This window comes from Aulonocara sp. 'chitande type north' Nkhata Bay, linkage group LG20 (genome assembly GCF_057382095.1).
Source record: "Aulonocara sp. 'chitande type north' Nkhata Bay isolate Kocher_YH1m ecotype deep benthic linkage group LG20, A_spYH_male_GT1.1, whole genome shotgun sequence".
NCBI lineage: Eukaryota > Metazoa > Chordata > Actinopteri > Cichliformes > Cichlidae > Aulonocara > Aulonocara sp. 'chitande type north' Nkhata Bay.
In genome coordinates, this window is record NC_141363.1 from 19750186 (window position 1) to 19768609 (window position 18424).

At 46.6% G+C, this 18424-nt stretch overlaps 2 protein-coding genes across 2 annotated transcripts; both read left to right on the plus strand.

The window, feature by feature from the left end:
- The first annotated feature begins 853 nt into the window (after positions 1-853).
- On the plus strand, positions 854-14557 carry LOC147305469 (L-rhamnose-binding lectin SML-like). Its single transcript, XM_086278091.1, has 10 exons — positions 854-869; positions 2184-2287; positions 4964-5009; positions 5577-5670; positions 5835-5929; positions 6025-6069; positions 13298-13430; positions 13667-13770; positions 13926-13984; positions 14468-14557. The coding sequence occupies exons 1-10, from the start codon at positions 854-856 to the stop codon at positions 14555-14557; spliced, it is 786 nt and encodes a 261-aa protein (XP_086134217.1).
- On the plus strand, positions 10972-13125 carry LOC147305470 (L-rhamnose-binding lectin CSL2-like). The gene is made up of 5 exons (XM_086277871.1): positions 10972-11218; positions 11748-11780; positions 12539-12640; positions 12821-12914; positions 12987-13125. The coding sequence occupies exons 1-5, from the start codon at positions 11188-11190 to the stop codon at positions 13123-13125; spliced, it is 399 nt and encodes a 132-aa protein (XP_086133997.1). The 5' UTR covers positions 10972-11187.
- Positions 14558-18424: the final 3867 nt, after the last annotated feature.

An 18424-nucleotide genomic window follows, 5' to 3' on the forward strand; every position in this document is an offset into this window, starting at 1 on the left:
AAACATTGGTGCAAATCATAACTCTGTATCATAACATCTGGTGGTTTCGTGATTGTTGGTTTGTTTTTATTTTGTTTTATTTTGCGAGTTGGTTATTAGCTGCTGCTCCAGCCAGAGAATCCCCCGTCGCCCCACCCTCTCCTCCCTGTGCCGCAAGCAGCAGGCGCACCTCGCAAACGGAGGGCGCCCTTACACCCAGCAAATGGGCGGCAGAAAACCGACCGGTGCCTATGCCAACTTCAAAATGCGCTGGCTGATGTTGGGGCAGCATGAGTACGAGCAACTTCTTTTTGGAGATGCCCGTGATACCACCCTCACCGCGATGCCGCCCTGGGCAACCGCCCATGTCGCCACTATCAAAAACCGCTACTGCTTGGATGAGTGACAAAGCGACCCACTGAAAACGCTACGTCCAGATGAACAGAATCAACATTTGGGGATCAAGGACGTCACTCCTGTTGGTCTGGACAGACATCAGTTTGCACACATGTGGAACCGTTCAACAGAGGATGTGGTCGCATTAGCCCTGCATTAAGCCCTGACCCACCCTGAACACAACTCTCATTTTAGGATGCTATTTGTTGACTTAAGCTTGGCTTTCATCATGGTGAGCCCAGTTCAGCTGGCTGTAAAGCTTCGTAACCTGGGTTTGTCGACACAGTTGTGCCACTGGATCAGAGACTTTCTCTTCAACAGGCTTTAGGTGGTGAGAATGGGGAGCTGGACATCTTCCACACGGATCCTGAACATGGCCACGCCACAGGGCTGTGTGCTCAACTTGGCTCTTATGCTCTTATGTGATCAGTGAGATGCTGGGGTATAAGTTGAACAGCCACAAGGAGCAATACCCTCAATGGAGAAGGAGAAAGGTGCAACAAAGAAGGTACCTAAGAAGTATAGCAAGCTGTCCATACCTGAGGCCTTGGAAACTGCCAAGCAAAGACTCACAGCCTTGGCTAGATGCTTGAGGAGGTACACCAGAGAGATAGAATGCAGGAGAATAAACGAGCGGTTCTCCACAGAACCAGCCAAGGTGTACTCTCAGTGGCAGGTGAACAATATGAGAACAGCACCACTGAGGCTGGAGACAGAGCAATACTGGAAGAGCATATGGGAGAAGGATGCAACCCATAACGGCAATGCTCACTGGCTAGAGGATCTGAGGGCTGACCACAGCGACCTCCCTGAACAGGGTCCAGTAACCATCACAGTGGCAGATATCCAAGAAAGGGTCTCCAGTATGAAGAGTTGGACAGCACCAGGGCCCGACATGGTTCCCGCCTACTGGCTGAAGAAGCTGACTGCACTCCACGAGCGTCTGGCAGCACAAATGAACCAGCCGCTAGTTAACGAGAGACACCCGGAATGGCTAACCAAAGGTCGGACGGTCCTGATCCCCAAGGACCCCAAGAAGGGACCGGTCCCCTCCAACTACCGACCAATAACCTGCCTCAGTACTACATGGAAGCTCCTGTCAGGCATCATATCGGCTAAGATGAACAGGCACATGGGTCAATACATGAGCGGGACACAGAAAGGAATTGGCAAGAATACCAGAGGCGCAAAACACCAGCTACTGGTAGACAGAACAATCAGCCGAGACTGCAAGACCAGACTGACCAACCTGTGCACTGCCTGGATTGATTACAAGAAGGCCTATGACTCAATGCCCCACAGCTGGATACTGGAATGCCTAGAATTGTACCAGATCAATGGGACCCTAAGAGCCTTCATCAGGAACTCAATGGGGATGTGGCGTACAACACTAGAGGCCAACTCCAAGCCCATAGCACAAGTCACCATCAAGTGCGGGATCTACCAAGGAGATGCTCTGTCCCCACTGCTGTTCTGCATAGGCCTGAACCCCCTCAGTGAGATCATTAACAAGACTGGCTACGGATACCGACTACGGAACGGAGCAGTTGTCAGCCACCTCCTGTACATGGATGACATCAAGCTGTATGCCAAGAGTGAACGAGACATCGATTCACTGATCCACACTACCAGGCTATACAGCAATGACATTGGAATGTCGTTCGGACTGGAGAAGTGTAGTCGGATGGTAACAAAGAGAGGGAAGGTAGTCAGAACTGAGGGGATTGAACTACCAGAAGGCAACATTGCAGACATAGAGGACAGTTACAAGTACTTGGGGATCCCACAGGCGAATGGGAACCATGAAGAGGCCGCTAGAAAAGCTGCAACCACCAAGTACCTGCAGAGGGTCAGGCAAGTCCTGAGGAGTCAGCTGAATGGTAAGAACAAGATCCGGGCCATCAACACGTACGCCCTGCCCGTGATCAGGTACCCTGCTGGGGTAATAGGCTGGCCAAAGGAGGAGATAGAAGCCACTGACATAAAGACAAGAAAGCTCCTTACCATGCATGGAGGGTTTCACCCCAAGTCCAGCACCCTGAGGCTGTACGCTAAGCGGAAGGAAGGGGGCCGGGGACTGGTGAGTGTCAGCACCACAGTCCAGGATGAGACAAGGAACATCCAAGAATACATTGGGAAGATGGCCCCAACTGACCGAGTGCTCAGTGAATACCTCAGGCAGCAGAAACCCAAGAAAGAGGAGGGAGACGAGAAACCATCATGGAAGGACAGGCCCCTGCTCGGTATGTACCACCGGCAGATAGAGGAGGTGGCTGATATCCAGAAATCCTACCAGTGGCTGGACAAAGCTGGACTGAAAGACAGCACAGAGGCACTAATCATGGCAGCACAAGAACAAGCTCTGAGCACAAGATCCATAGAGGCTGGGGTCTATCACACCAGGCAAGACCCCAGGTGCAGGCTGTGTAAAGATGCCCCAGAGACAATCCAGCACATAACAGCAGGGTGCAAGATGCTAGCAGGCAAGGCATACATGGAACGCCATAACCAAGTGGCCGGCATAGTGTACAGGAACATCTGTGCCGAGTATAACCTGGAAGTCCCGAGGTCAAAATGAGAGATGCCCCCAAGGGTGGTGGAGAATGACCGAGCTAAGATCCTGTGGGACTTCCAGATACAGACGGACAAAATGGTGGTGGCTAACCAACCGGACATAGTGGTGGTAGACAAACAGAAGAAGACGGCCGTAGTGATCGATGTAGCGGTTCCGAATGACAGCAATATCAGGAAGAAGGAACACGAGAAGCTGGAGAAATACCAAGGGCTCAGAGAAGAGCTCGAGAGGATGTGGAGGGTGAAGGTAACGGTGGTCCCCGTGGTAATCGGAGCACTAGGTGCGGTGACTCCCAAGCTAGGCGAGTGGCTCCAGCAGATCCCGGGAACAACATCGGAGATCTCTGTCCAGAAGAGCGCAGTCCTGGGAACAGCTAAGATACTGCGCAGGACCCTCAAACTCCCAGGCCTCTGGTAGAGGACCCGAGCTGGAAGGATAAACCGCCCGCAGGGGCGTGCTGGGTGTTTATATATATATATATAATGTTCTTCCTCTACACCCCCCCCCCCCCCCCCCCCCCCCCCCATTTTTGCACATGTCGAGGAGCGTGTCAGGCTACATTTCACTGTGTGTTATACTTGTATAACTATGCATGTGACAAATAAAGAACCTTGAACCCTTGAACCTTGAACCTTTAGATGAACTGCTGGACTTCTTCACTGTGTCATCTAGGGTGAACCATCTAGGGTGAGGGGGAGACTACCCTCTTCCTGACCAAGGATGTACCTTTTGTGCTTTCATGTTATATGACCCTTTGATCAGCAGGAACACACACACACACACACACACACACACACACACACACACACACACACACACACACACACACACACACACACACACGCACACGCACACACGCACCCACTGAAGTATAAATAAAGACCGGGCAGTTTCTCAGTGCGAGTCTCAGTCTGGAGGCCGCCCTTGCTAGCAAGAAGTTCTGTGTGTTTCTCTTCTCTGAGTCTTTACTGAAGAAGTGTTTAGAGTATATTTCTTAACATAACCCATAAAAATACATTTCACAATCGTATAAAACAAAATAACAGGATAACAGAAGTATCACCGGCTAAACATTTCCCTCTAGTGGACAAATTAATGGTAGCGCATTACATTTTCACTTGCTTGTGCTTTACAGACAAATTGTCATGGTCCGGAGTCTGCGACTCCGTGTTTATGTTTAGTTTATTAGTATTCTGTGGTTTTGGTTGCCTTGGGTGTTTGTACTCTTCTGTTTCATGGTTCATGTTCCTATGTTCTGTGTCCCCCAGTCTGTGTTAAGTTGGTGGGTTATGTCATTGCGTGTATGTGTTTCCTGTTTTATTGTGAAGGTCTGCGTCTTATGTGAGTGTTTTCAGTTTGCCTCCCTAGTCTCGTCAAAAAAACAAACAAAAAAAACAAAACACCTGGGTCACCTGTATGAAGAAAAAAAACAGAAGAGAAAGCAAACAACAAAGAGCAACATAATAAAAAAAAAACAGCACCATCACAATAAACTAGCTAGCAGTAGATATCAGTAGATACTAAATAATAAACGATATTGTGCAGCACGCAAGATTGACAGCGCACAATGTGCTTTGAGGCAGCAGCCAAGAAAGCTGTAGTCCGCGTCTGTGAATACCCGTGTGTACACCTGTGTGCATACCTGTGTGGATCAGCATGCTTGCATTCCAAAGGTTTCTCCATGTAACGATCTGCTAGGGAGTGTGGGGAGCCACAGCCCCGTCCTCCAGGGTATGAAGCAGGTATGGAGGAGATCAAAACTCCAGACATCCAGAGGCCCCCAGAACACAAGAGACCAAGGAAGACCAACAGAGGGGCAGCCGCGCCACTGTCCCAGAAAGAGCTGAGGAGAGTCCCAGATGAGGGCTCACTCAGCAGCCGCGGAGCAGAAGCCAGGGGGAGTTGCAGTGACGCGCCCGTGAGCTCCGCCGGCAGCCAGCCGTGCCTGAGTGACCGAGCCCCAGGCCGAGAGTGAGCCGGTGTGTACCTGGACGCCCATCCCCGGACACAAAGAGAGTGGTCACCTCTAACGGCCTCAGTGTTCATCGCCTGAGCTGTGGTCAGATGGAAAATAGAGTCCAAGAATTCACTGTGTTGAGTTCAAACTATGTGTCAGGGTTCCTGGGTCTTTGAACCAGTCTTTTTAGTTTATTCATGTTCTCTCTTTAGTTTCCACATGTTCACATTTCCAGTTGTACTATTTTAGTCCTTTGCTGGTGCATTATGTTCTAGTTCTACTTCCAGTGTGTCATCAGTTAGATTAAGCTCAGCTGTGTACTCACACAAAAAAAGCTGGAGTTGAAATTGTATTTTCCTAATAAAAAATAAAATAAAATAAAGAAATCTGAAAAAAACGCTCCAAAAATGTGGGTCTGTGTAAAAAAACTTCAAAACAGTTAATGCATTTCAGAAGAAAACCTTATATTAAAGCTGAAATTTGCACTTTAAAAACATTTTTATTTGATGTCAAAACCACTGTGGTGGTGTACAGAGGTACAATCCTCATTATTTATGAGGATTGTATATTTATCTGCAGCATCTGAGTCTGAAACTGAAGCCTGAAACCTGGATTATTGCATGTTGTGTTGAGTTGTTCCTTTTCTCTCATACTGTGTCTGTATAACAGTGGGTGGAATGATCATTGTGAGGTCAGCTGAGTACAGATGTGGAGGTGAAGTAACCTGCTCTCACGGTGACGCTGTGAACAACGTGAGGAACAGGTGAGCACTGTGGGATGGTAGAAGTGAGCCTTTGATTCAAAAGAAGAAACAAACTAAAACCTGTTGAACAGCTTTACTCAAACTAACAGGAAGTAAATGATTACCTGAAAGTAACTTGTTTCATATCTTTGAGCTGAAAACCAGCTGTTTCTGTCTCCCTGCAGCTGTGATGGAAAAACCGAGTGTGACATACAGTCAAACATTACTTATGATCCTGGAGTCTGCAAATACCTGGAGACCACCTACGACTGCTTCCCACGTAACGACTCTGTTAAACCTGTGATTAGAAATGACTGATGAACCCAATCTGTACATGAATGATTACAGTTTCTATGGGATCTGTGTCTGTTTCAGGCCAAAGTGTAATATGTGAAGGATCTCAGGCAAACCTTCAGTGTGGTGAGAACACAGCTTCTCTTTCTTTGTACGTTTCCTGCAGTAAAAATATGTTTAGCTTTAGAAATTTGGCGCAGTTGATGGAAGCGACTTTTTACCACAGTGGACACCTGTTGATCCAGTTTGAAGGAAGTATCCATGAAAACTCCAAGATTCCTAACAGCATCAGTGAGGCGGTTAGCAACAGGCCCCAGTGTGCCAGTCAGTTGTCCCAGAAGCATATTTCTATCAAAAACAATAATTCCGTCTTCTTTTCATTTAAGGTAAGAGAGTCACATAGTAACCAGTCTTTGACATCCCCACAGAGGATGTAGTGAAGATGAAACATCCCCAGTCAAGTGGAGGTAGATTTGAATATCATCAGCACAGCAATGAAAAGAGACATTATGTTTTTCAAAAATGGAGCCCAGGGGCAGCATGTACAGAGAGAACAACACAGGACCCAGCACCGAGCCCTGGGGCACACCACAGCGAACAGGGGCAGAAGAAGAGGAATGTTTACCCACTGTGACAGAGAAGGACTTCTCTGAAAGATATGATTTAAACCATGAAAGAACATTTCCTGTAAGGCCAACTACATGTTCTAACCTTGCCAAAAGAATATCATGATCGACCATGTCAAAGGTGACGTCAGATCTAATAGAAGTAAGACCGCAGAGCGCCCAGAGTCAGCGATTAGAAGGAGGTCGTTGCAAACTCCTAGTAGGGCAGTTTGGGTGCTGTGACGCGGTTTAAATCCAGACTGGAATTCATCACTGATACTGTTTATCTCTAAATGTGTCTGTAGTTGCTGAAGCACTATTCAAATCAAATCAAATTTTATTTATACAGCACATATTCAAACAACAATAGTGTTTCACAGTCAGTAAAAGCAGGAGACAATTAAAAGACACAATAAAACAGGACAACAAACAATAGGTAACAACACAACAAGCTAGAACAGCCAACTGGTTAGAACCAAAAGCCAATGTAAAAAGATAAGTTTTAAGACGTGATAGACTCGGCAGTACGAACATGAACAGGGAGGTTATTCCAGAGTCTGGGTGCCACGGTTGCAAGTGCCCGGTCTCCTCTCGACTTCATTCGAGACCCAGGTTGTGCTAGGAGCCTGTTTTCTCTAAAATGTGCTTTAAGTAATTTAAAGGAGGTTTGTGATTGTTGGAGCCTGTTCTCCTCAGGCAGGTCATTCCACAGTCAAAGGCCCTGATGGTAAAAGCACACTCACTGTTAGACTTAAACCTCGACCTTAAACAGGACCCACCGGAGGATCATGGGGGTCAACATTCACGCTCTGCAGCTTTAAAGACCCAGATGTGATCAGTAGAAGTTAAAAGTGAAACATGCAAAATCACACAAACATGTGAATCTCTCTGTCCCGCTGTGGAGGCATCTGCTGTAAAATTAGAACATTAACTAAAGTAAAATATTATTAAACATTAATTACACTCAGTGTCACACTAAAGATTCACTGCTGCAGTGAGTCAGTTACAAAATTAACACATAAATAAATGTGTGTTTCTTATTAAATCTTTTCTAAGCTGAAGTTCATGGTGAAGTTTCAGAAGTTATTTTTTCTTTTGAGGAATTTTTAATTTGATTATTGACCTTTTAACTTTGCGTTCATGCTGCAGCTCCTTCCTGCCCTGCTGATTGGACTTGGTTTGGAGGTCGCTGTTTCATCTTTAAAAGCAGCATGAAGACCTGGACTGATGCTGAGGTACATCAGGAAATAACAGCAGCTGTCGCTGCATCACTGATGATATAAAGACTTTCTGTCTTTGACTGATTTTAAATGCATTCTCACACTTTTCATCTTCTGTGCACCTCATCTTCCTCCTCAGTGTTCCTGTCAGACACTCGGTGGAAATCTGGCCTCATACCACAGCACAGCTGAGCACACCTTCATCAGAGAGCTCACTCGCACAGCAGCAGGGTCGTATCCGACAGCTTGGGTTGGAGGCAACGACAGAGAGACTGTAAGTGTTTCACAGATAAAGAGGATGAGCTGCAGCTGTTTCTGATATTTCATATGTTTCTCTTCATATTCATCAGTTTGATTCAAAGGTCAACATGTGACAGACTGATTAATCAGGACTTTGTTCCTGGAGACAGATGTTGCTGTTGACTTGACTTTTCTTTTCATTTTTTACCTGCACAAACAAAATGAACCTTCGTTGTGTTCGAGTGGTGTAAGAGGTCTCATGTCTGCACTCTCAGCATAGATGCATCAAAGTACATCAGAACAAACTGAACTTTATTCTTCCAGGAAACTGTGTGGAAGTGGAGTGATGGTTCCCAGTTTGACTTCACAAACTGGGGCAAAGAACAACCAAACAACTATGGAGGAGGTCAAGATTGTATGGAGATAAACTGTGAAGGTACAAACTGAAAGTGGGCCTGTTGATGAAATGTGTTTGGTTTTTATATTGACTGAAGTCATGTGATCTTAGGTCTTTATAAGAACTGTGTTTGTTCTTTTTACATTAGAGAAGAAGAAAACATTTACAGCACAGACCTCTGATTTTATTTCTTTGTTTTGATTCTTTACAGGAGATTATGTCAACGACTCAGGATGTAACTCACAGAGAGGGTTTGTTTGTGTCAGAGACACAAACTGCTCCTTCGTGTCCTGACACGTCTGACATGATGATGTCACAGCCTCACTGCTGATGTCACTTCCAGCAGGATGTCAAGCCTCGATGACATCACTGCTGGATTCTATTGATAAATATGATTTCATATCACAATAAACAGGAAAATAAATTCAATAAAATTTAAAGGAACTGAAATGTTGACCTGAAAGTGAGTCATTCATGCTTCAAATCATCATCTGATCATTTTAATAAACCTCAAAATGCTTTCTGTCTCCCTGCAGCTGTGATGGAAAAACCTGTGTGACATAAATACACCATCAGTACTTCTGATGCTGACAACTTAACTTTAAATCTAAAGAAAAGCAAATATCGCAGTGAATTGATGCAACGTTTGCAGTGAGCCAGTTTTTTGTGTGTCTGAATTATTAATAGCCTTTGATATCATTGTTATTCATAGTTCCTGTCTCTGTGCCTCCTCTGTGCTGTGTCATGCTATGTTCTCGTGTCTGTTCGTCCCCAGTTCAAAAAGCGCAGCAGGTTCCACTTCAGCACTTTAACTGCTGTTTGCACTTGTGGGAACTGTGAGAACATAACTCCCCTCAGACGTGTCAAAGCAAAAGTAACGAGTCTGTTTTGAACATGTAAGCAGTAGAAAGTGCAGAAATGTGTGTACAAATGTGGGGAGTAAAAGTACACTGACAAAGTATTTGTATTTCATTACTTCCTTCTGGATCAGAGATGTCAAAGTCATCTTACATGGTGGGCCACATACAGCTTTGATCGACCAGTGAAAGTCGTCTTTGTGTCAGTTAAACAAGTTTAACTCTACATTTAATCCTGAGATATCTTAACATAAGAAAAAGACGTTTCAGCAGCGTCTCAGTTTTTCTACATGATGAAGAAATGCTGCTGCAGTAAAGACGTCTGTCAGCACGACTGTAAGAAATAAATGTGTGATTACAGAGGAAGTTCTGGGAGCTGTCTGTCCAGACTGTCCTGTAATTATTAAACAAAGTTTCTGTTCACAGAAAATGTTGTTTGAGCCGCTGTAAGAAACAGACATTTCTATAGTTTACAGAGGAAAAACTCTCAGTAATTGTGATTTTATTACTCTGGTGCAGCATGAAGGGCCGCGGGGGAAACTTATAAACTTATGGAAACACAAAAGTGCAAAATGTATCCCATCCATCACATTTCCCAAAGCCATCCAGTGGGTGGAGTAGTCGCCCGTCTAATTTTGGCCCCCAGACCTTATGTTTGACGCCCCTGACGTAGATCGTCCTCCTCAGCACTTCTTCCACCGTTACACAGCAGCTCGGCTCTTTCCTCGTTTTATTGACTTCCTTTGAGAAACTTATGAATCTCTTTCAGTTCTGCGCTTTTTAACAGAGCTGCTGACACATTATTCCAGCTGTCTGATGAATTCATTTTGTTTTTATGTAATGAAATTGCAAACGTGTCACTCTGTAACACTGTTTCCGGCTCCTTGTCTCTGCAGAGAGCCGAGGAGCCTGATGATGATTCAGAGGTTTGCTGCTAGCTTTCACACAAACACACAGATACGTGTTTTCACAGCAGGATGTGATATCCGTCTGTCACAGTGTTCATGCAGCTGTTTCACAGATAACCTCAGCTGCTGTTCTCCATCCAAACGCTGCCGGAGCCTTTATTTAAGCGCTTGTTGCTGATTGGACGTGGGCCTTTCACCTGCTCCACACTCTTATTTTAAATCCAGAGGCGACCACGGTTGGACTTTTAGCTCCTGGACTGTGGAACGGCCTCACTCGGTCCGTCGGGGTGATTCTGTGAAAACCACCTTGTTTTAGTTTATGCTTGATTATCGTGTCCTTCACTTCTGCACGTGAACGTGTGAACGTGCGCTCGTGTTTGTGTCAGTATGTTAAGACTGTGAAACACTGCGGCTGAACCGAGTGTTTCAGAGACGATGACCAAAGCTCCGCGTGAAGGACGAGCTGCCAGCGGTCACGACGTCTCTTTTCTGTCACATCGTGATAATTCTGAATAAACGCTGATGGTTAATGAAACTGTACAACAGTCATGGTTAAAGTGATGATCACAGCTTGTTGACCGAAGGCCTTTTAACCACCTGTGATGATCTGAATGCTGGGGGGTGTCCCACAGTCCGAGGTGCATTTATGCAGCTTTTAAAAGGATTTCCTTCTTTAACCGATTCAACATCTCAGTCTGAGAAAGAAAAGGCTGTTTTGTGTTGTGGCTCCATCTTCTCGAGCCACGATCCAGTTCAGGGTCGTGGGGGGGCCTTGAGCCAATCCTGGCTGACACTGGGCGAGCTGCGATTGGCTTCTATAATCGTTTCTTATTGATAGCAGTTTAGTTTTCTCCTTGGCTCTGCTGCACCTGATAAGCATCGGATTCTCATTTTTCCATTGGCTGCTTGTTTTGCACGTCGGTAAAAGTTCTCAGCTAAACGGCGTAAATACACCAAGGTCTCCGTCCGACCCGCCATCGGCTCAGCTCGCCACCGACAACCAGACCTCCGAACACGATGCTCTGCTCCGGACTCAGCAACACGCTGTGTGAGTAGCACACACTGATAATCCTTCATGCAGAAATGCACGTGTGCTCGCTTTGCTGCAGATTCTACTTTCATAGAGCAAATAATCAAACAGCTCTGTAGATACACGTGTTTATTGATCAGACGATCAGGGTTCATGTGCTGCCTGAAAATAATCAAAGGGTAAGAAATGGTTTATGCAGGATGGCTTTTAAGCTGACAGGATGGAAATACAATTCTGCTGTTAAATAATTCAAAGTCATTGAATAGAAATAACTTTATTAAAAAGCTTCAAATGTTTCCAACATTCTTACAAGAGACAAACATCTTTAATCTAAATGTTTATTGGAAGGAGCTCTGACATCATCTCATGTTGTTGATAAAATCATTTGTGCAGATGCTGAGCTGCACTGACAGCGAATAGAAATATGATCGGGGTCGCTGACCTTTTACTGCAGTTTTCTCCTTTTTTCATTCGATATCATTTCATGTGTGAGTTTGGAGACGAACCAAACTCAGTCTAACACTCAGGTTTCCTTCTTGTTTTTCAGTGCTGGCAGCAACATGTTTACTCGCGAGTTCAGGTAAAAGTCTGTTTTTGTGCTTCTCTGTTACCTGGTTTATTCTCATTAATGGACATTTTTAAAAATGATCCTCACCTTTACTTCTCTGCCCCTGAGCTGCAGGCCTGGCTCATCGTGGGATTTGGAAAGTAGTGGGGATATAAATCTGGCAGATTTGAATAAACTGTGAGATTAATGTGTTTTTCAGTCCACATGAGCAGGTGCACGCTCTTAGACAGCATCAAAGGTCAAAGGTCAGACACTTACAGAAACTCTTAGAAGATTTAAGCTCCTATTTGAATTTTAACACAGATCCAATCAACATTAAATTATCTGTGGAAAAGTTTCATTTACCACAAACACGGCGGGAACACCTGCCCACTACCCCCCACTCTAAATCACACTCGTGTCTGCCTCGATTCAACGCCGTCACTCTCACCTCGTCACGTGACTGTTGCAGCTTTCAGAGACAGAAAAGCCGTCAGACCGTTGGTTTGTGCTGTGACTCTGCGTCAGTCAGCTGACTCCATGGCGGCGCTAACTGTTCAGCAGGAGGAGACGAAGAGCACAAAATAAAGATAAATGAATCAGTGAAGGAGAGAGAGCCTCAGATAAGGTCAGACGTTTAGTCTCTGCTCCCAGCAAACAGCCAGGCTGTCCTTGAGTCTCATCGTAGAGTCAAAACAGCAGACAGAAGCCGTCGGCTGACCCCCCACACACACCATCAGCTGTGAGCTCATACCCACTCTGCTTTTTTAACTCTTTATTTTTCCCTCCAGGTGTAACCCGAGCCAAACGTTTTGTCCCGTCCACTGCGACTGCCATATCCAGCACCAGAGTGATCACCTGCGACGGCCACCTGGTCCAGCACCTGTGCTGTGGTAAGGCAGACACAGACTGTATGTAAAGGATGGCTATAGATTTAAAAGCCAACACTAAAGAACCCTAAGACTAAATTCTTTTCATGTCCAGCTGGGGGCGACACCTGCGATTGTAAAATCCATCCATCTCTGCTCTGAACCTCTCTAATCTCTGCTTTTGTGTCATACTGCGTGAAACAGAGAGCGGCGTGATCGTTGTGGAGTCAGTCGAGCACACATGTGGAGATGAAGAACACTGCTCTCAGCACCACAAACTGAAGGCCATCAAGAAGAGGTGACCACTGTCGGTAACAAACATTTGCAACAATAACACGATCACGTCAGTGAGCTCCATCTCTCCCCACAGCTGTGACGGAAAGAAAACGTGTGACATAGACATCCAGATCTTTGGTACTCCTGTTCCTGGCGCCTGCAAATACCTGGACACCACCTTCGCCTGCTTCCCAGCAGGTCTGTATCTGGATACTTCCAAACTCTGCCCGTGAGTTGTTACAGTTTGTGACGCGGTGTTTCTCTTTCAGTCCACAGCACAGCGTGTGAAGGATCCAACGCAAACCTTCGGTGTGGTGAGTGGGGCAGTTCCTCTGCGATTCAGGTGGATTTGTTTCATTGATGTACAAACATGGTGCTGATTTAACACGGTGAACTCTTCCTCAGATGAAGGAGAGGCTATAGTCGTCTACTGGGCTGACTACGGGCGCCGCGATACGACCACATGCTCTCAGCATCGTCCAACCCACGAGATCCAAAACGCCCATTGCCCCAATCCCACCACTAAAGTCGCTGACAGGTACCGAGGCTCGTTCTTCCCTCAGCCCGACGCAGATGTGACTGAACACTTCACAGTTCATCCTGCTGCTTCTATCAGCAGTCACCTCGTCCCACTGCACCACACAGATGATGTGCTAAATGTTTCTCTTCCCAGGTTACAGGTTAACCCTGGTTTCCCAAACTGTGCACACTGGTTTAGATGTTTCCTGACAAAGTATGTAAAGCCTCTGTTGACTCACTCACCTGCTTTCACAGCTGTAACGGGAAAAGCAGCTGCATTATTGAAGCGAGCAACTCAGTTTTTGGAGACCCGTGTCCAGGCACCTACAAGTACCTGGAGGTGGCCTACGACTGTGAGCGTAAGTACCTCAGAGTCGTAACAGAGCTCCAACATGCCCTCGGGACACTTTGCTGCAGAGCTTTGGTCCCTACGAACATGTTTTGAGTGGATTTTTGAATCACAGTGATGAAATCTGTAGATGAATTTTTAGTTTCTAATTTGCTTCCTCATCAGTGCACACCGTAGCATGTGAAGGGTTCTCCCATGATCCTACCTCAAGGGGGCCATGTCTGGTCAGCTCTTGTACCTCACGTGACCGTTCATGGAGATTGTGAAGGTAGTCCAATCTGGGTTCACTGCACAACTCCCACTCAAGGAGAGGCCCAGTTGCCAAGTCCACTGGAGTACGAAGCTCATGTCCAAACATTAGGGCTGCAGGAGTACGCTTAGTAGACTCTTGGACTGACATGCAGTAGGCCATTATTACAAGGGGGAGGTGCCTGTCCCACTTTTGCTGCTGGCGGGAGGTCAAGGTTACAGTTTGACTCTATGAACTCTTCCTCAGGTAAAGGACAGGTTTTAGCCAAATCCTGGCCTAATTATGGTCGCCGTGACAACACAACGTGCCCTGATGGAAATCCTAATTCTCAGCTCGAAAATGTTAACTGCTTCTGGTCAGGAAGCATGGCAAGCTGGGTGGCCAGTGTGTGGGTAAAGTGCTCCACCAGCCCATCACTCACTGCATCCTCAAAATTTCAATCTTAATTGCTGTGTAGTTCCTTGGGTATAACAAAGTGGCAGAACATCTCATTGACCAGACGCTCAGCTGTGGTAGCAACACTCTGGTCGGGTACAAACCTCATTAAGATGGAGCCAACCAGACTTGCAGCATCTCCAGTGACCCAGCCAGCTGACCCTCTGGTTTCTTAAAATTCAAGAGCGAGGTGAGAGAGGCGTGGTCAGTGGGCAGAAGTAATTTCTTCCCATAGAAATATGGTCAGAAGTGGCGGAGACCTAGCAACTCTCGACGGGTGATGCAGTAGTTACTGTCTGCTCTGCTGAGAGAATGGCTGTAGTAGGAGATGGCCTGCTCATCATTCTCACTGCCTCCCAGACCCGTGTTGTTGGAATCCATGTCCACAATAAATGGGCACTGCAGGTCTGGATAGGCCAGCACAGGGACCTAAATCAGTGCAGATTGAAGCCTTTTAAAGGGTGTGGCACAGTCCTCGGTGAGATGGAATGCACAGCCTTTCTGTGTGAGCTGGTGCAGGGAGCTTGCAATGGTAGCAGAGTCCTTGATGAGCCGCCTGTAATACAATGCCTGGCCAAGGAAGCTCCGCAGCTCTGCAACGTTGCGAGGAATGGGCCAGTTCCTCAATGCGACCACCTTTGAGGGGTCAGTGGAAACCCCTCCTGTGCTTACAACATGGTTATACTTCAGGCTCTCCAATACTGGCTTTAGAGGTGGGAACAAGCTGCCACACTTCTTCCGTGGTGTGAAGTTCCACAGCCTTAGTGCCCAAATATAGAGTAGCTCTGGGTACATCCACTGTGGCCTCCTATTTGGTCAGCATGTTTGGACCAATGATGCAGGGGTCTTGTATGTTGGCTAAACAGAACTTGTGGTCAACAGTGCAGGTAGAAACAGTTATCTGGAGAGATCTTTTTCCTACCACTCTGGCCCGTTCACCAGTGACTGCTGTGATACGGAGATCTGTGGGCTTCAAATCCTGTGGACTTGGGCCATCAATACCGGGAAGGGTACTAGTGCAAACCAGGGACAGTCTGGATCCGGCTTCTAGACGCCAACCCAACCAACCTGCAATTGTGGCTTAGTGAGGTTGGGAGGGTTTGTTGTGGGTGGCAGTTCCTACTTTATGCCACCCAACCTTACTTTGACTGTGGTGCTGGGGTTTATGCACTCGGTGCTGGACAGTAGCATGCGATGTGGCCCAGCTAACCACACTGGTAGCATTCACCTCTAGCTTGCCAGGGAGCTCTTCAAGTCCCCCATTGTAGCCATCGAGGGGGCATACTGGAGATTTGGTGGGTCATTTCTTTGTTGTTGCTCCCCTCACAGTCTGCCTGGTGCACTCAATGACTTGTGCTGAAGGTATATTCCTCTGAGCCAAGCACATGTTCAGCTCGTACTGCTTCAATTAGGGCTGTTGTTAAATTTTTTGGTACATATAGGTGAATGTGTTCCTGCAGTCTTTTTGGTTGGAGCCCTCAAACAAAGGCCTGGACAGCAAGGCCTTTGTGCTGCAGTCTCAAAGGTGGGATACCCCTGGAATTTTTTATAGTCGGAGGTCAGCAGTACGAGACTTCCATTGCCTGTCAAAAATTCTGTCCCTACTGGGGAGGTAGAGTGGCAAATGGTTCCTGCCGCCAATGACTCCTTGATACCTTTCTCCATCGCCTCCCTCCCTCCACTCATACAAAGCTTGTATGAGTGGAGAGCATGGCGCCAGGAAGGAGACCAATGGTACAGTCATAGGGGGAATGTGGTGGTAAAGATAGGGCTATATTGTTGCTAGGTATTTCTTGGCCTGGAGAAAAAGGTCAGTAGAGCAGGGGGTGACACTTCCGGGGACCTGAAGGAAAAGTAAACTTGAGACAGTGGGCATGGCAGAATAAACTCCAGTTCACTGCCTTATTGTTGCTACTGTCCCAGTATCTGGGGACGTAGGTGTGGAGAAAGTTTTAGTTTCCCAGTGGTCGGTTGTCAATCAATCAATCAATCAATCAATCAATCAATCAATCAATCAATCAATCAATCAATCAATCAATCAATCAATCAATCAATCAATCAATCAAACCTTTATTTGTCACATGCAATGTTACATATACATGTTACCTGCAGTGAAAATTTGACCCCCTTCTCACCATACTTACATTGCACAAACCTCACATTGTGAAGACAGGTCGGAAACAGGTAGGAAGGTAAGAAAACACTGAAAGTAATACACAAGGGGAGAGGATCCCACACTGTGCTCCTACAGGAGAGCAGTTTGAGAACAGAAAAAAACACCTCAGCACAGAAAAGCACATGGATCTTCATGTCTTACACCATAGAAAACAACATGTGACTTGCAACAGGGGTGGTATCGGGTATGGAGTTAGCTGAGGTACACAACAGCCCCATACGATCCTGCAGCCATCTTTCCGGCGCTGAACACAGCCATCTCCTGGCTGGCCCCGGGCAGCCGCATGAAGATAATGGTTGTTTGGGTTTGGTTTAGTGCGAACAAAGCTCATCCAATTTTCCAGCTGATCTAATGTCCATCACTGGTCCCCAGATCTATCGATTCCCTGTTGCAGAGTCGTGAGCTTCTCCAAGATCTTATCCATGTTATGTTCAATAAGCAAAGTCTGAGTACTCATGGCCTTGCCCATTGCAGTGCCGGCCAGCCCTTGTGGGATTTTGAGCAGCTTCTTTATTCTTCGATAAGCCAGGTTTGAGCCAATTCTGATCAGGCAAAACCTGATGGAACCTATCATGGTTCCGAATAGTTGGATGTCTTTCAAATGTCCTCTGTTGAGAACGTTGCCAGGCACACGACACTCCACTTTGCCAGCTGTTGCATGTCCAGCAGCAAACGTCTCTGCAGGATGATTGGGCTTCCTCGAGCCCAGGCTTCTCATCGATAAGAAGGTGTCAATTTCATTAAGAGACCAGTTGATCAAATCCATAATTCCTTAGTTTTTACAGAAAAAGACTGAGAGAGTATCAGACGAGACTAGACAAAGACAAAGAGCCAAACAGGAAAGATAAGAGAGGGAAAAAGATGCAACCACCTCTGTTAAGAGCCAAAAGAGCGAAAATTAGAGGGGATTAACCGTACAGGTTCAGTGTTGTGGATGATCATTGCAAAAACCTTGTTGTTCAGAGTGGTGGTGGGTATGGGAAGCTAAAGAGGTGTCAGAGAAATGTCCACAAAAGCACGTAGGAGATGTGAGGTTTGTTGGTGATAGAATCTTACAGAGAGCAAAAATCAGGGCTTAGGAAAAGATGAACCACCCACCAGTATTTCCGAGATTCCCAGCAGGCGGGATCTTAAGGCTGCTACGAAATTGCCCAGCACAGCCGCAATAGAGATATTCCCAAGCGTGGAAACGCCTCTCCCTCTCCTCTGGGGCGAGCCTTGAACACCTGATCTACAGGGACCCCAGGACCACTGCCGCCTCTTGTACATGCTCCACCCACGTGTCACTGTAGATGATAACATCATCCAGGTAGGCAGCAGTATATGCAGCGTGCGGCTGCAGCACCCAGTCCATGACACGCTGAAAAGTGACCGGGGCTCTGAACACGCCGAACAGAAGTGTGTTAAATTGGTGCACATCTGCAAAACGTTGTTGCAATGCAGCAACATCCGCTTTCTGGGCCTGTGTGAGATGGTTATCAAAATGGAGGGAGGTGGGAATTGTGGAATTTGGCACCTCCGGACCCAACTCATCTCTTTCTTTCACCATGCTCACCAGAGAAGTGGTTTCAGCCTTTCTCCATGCTTTGTTTGTGTGGTTCCTCCCTTGTCCTAGTCAACATCTCCCACTTGCCGTGTGACCACAAAGAGTCCTTGCCCCCTTGGCGAGTAACTCCGAGTATCACCGGCCACTCGGCCTTGGCACAGAAGCTCATTAACCTATTTTAGTTGCTGGTACTGGAATATTTTGGATGGTTTCTACACTTGGAGCTGAGGAGTTTGTCTGCAGAAAGGTCACTTTTT

Coding starts and splice junctions, on each gene's coding strand:
- LOC147305469 (XM_086278091.1), top strand. Junction 5,930..6,024: donor CACCTACGACTGCTTCCCAC/GTAACGACTCTG, acceptor TGTCTGTTTCAG/GCCAAAGTGTAATATGTGAA. Junction 6,070..13,297: donor TCAGGCAAACCTTCAGTGTG/GTGAGAACACAG, acceptor ACTCTTCCTCAG/ATGAAGGAGAGGCTATAGTC.
- LOC147305470 (XM_086277871.1), top strand. CDS start 11,188: ATGCTCTGCTCCGGACTCAGCAACACGCTGT. Junction 12,641..12,820: donor GGTCCAGCACCTGTGCTGTG/GTAAGGCAGACA, acceptor TGCGTGAAACAG/AGAGCGGCGTGATCGTTGTG. Junction 12,915..12,986: donor CTGAAGGCCATCAAGAAGAG/GTGACCACTGTC, acceptor CTCTCCCCACAG/CTGTGACGGAAAGAAAACGT.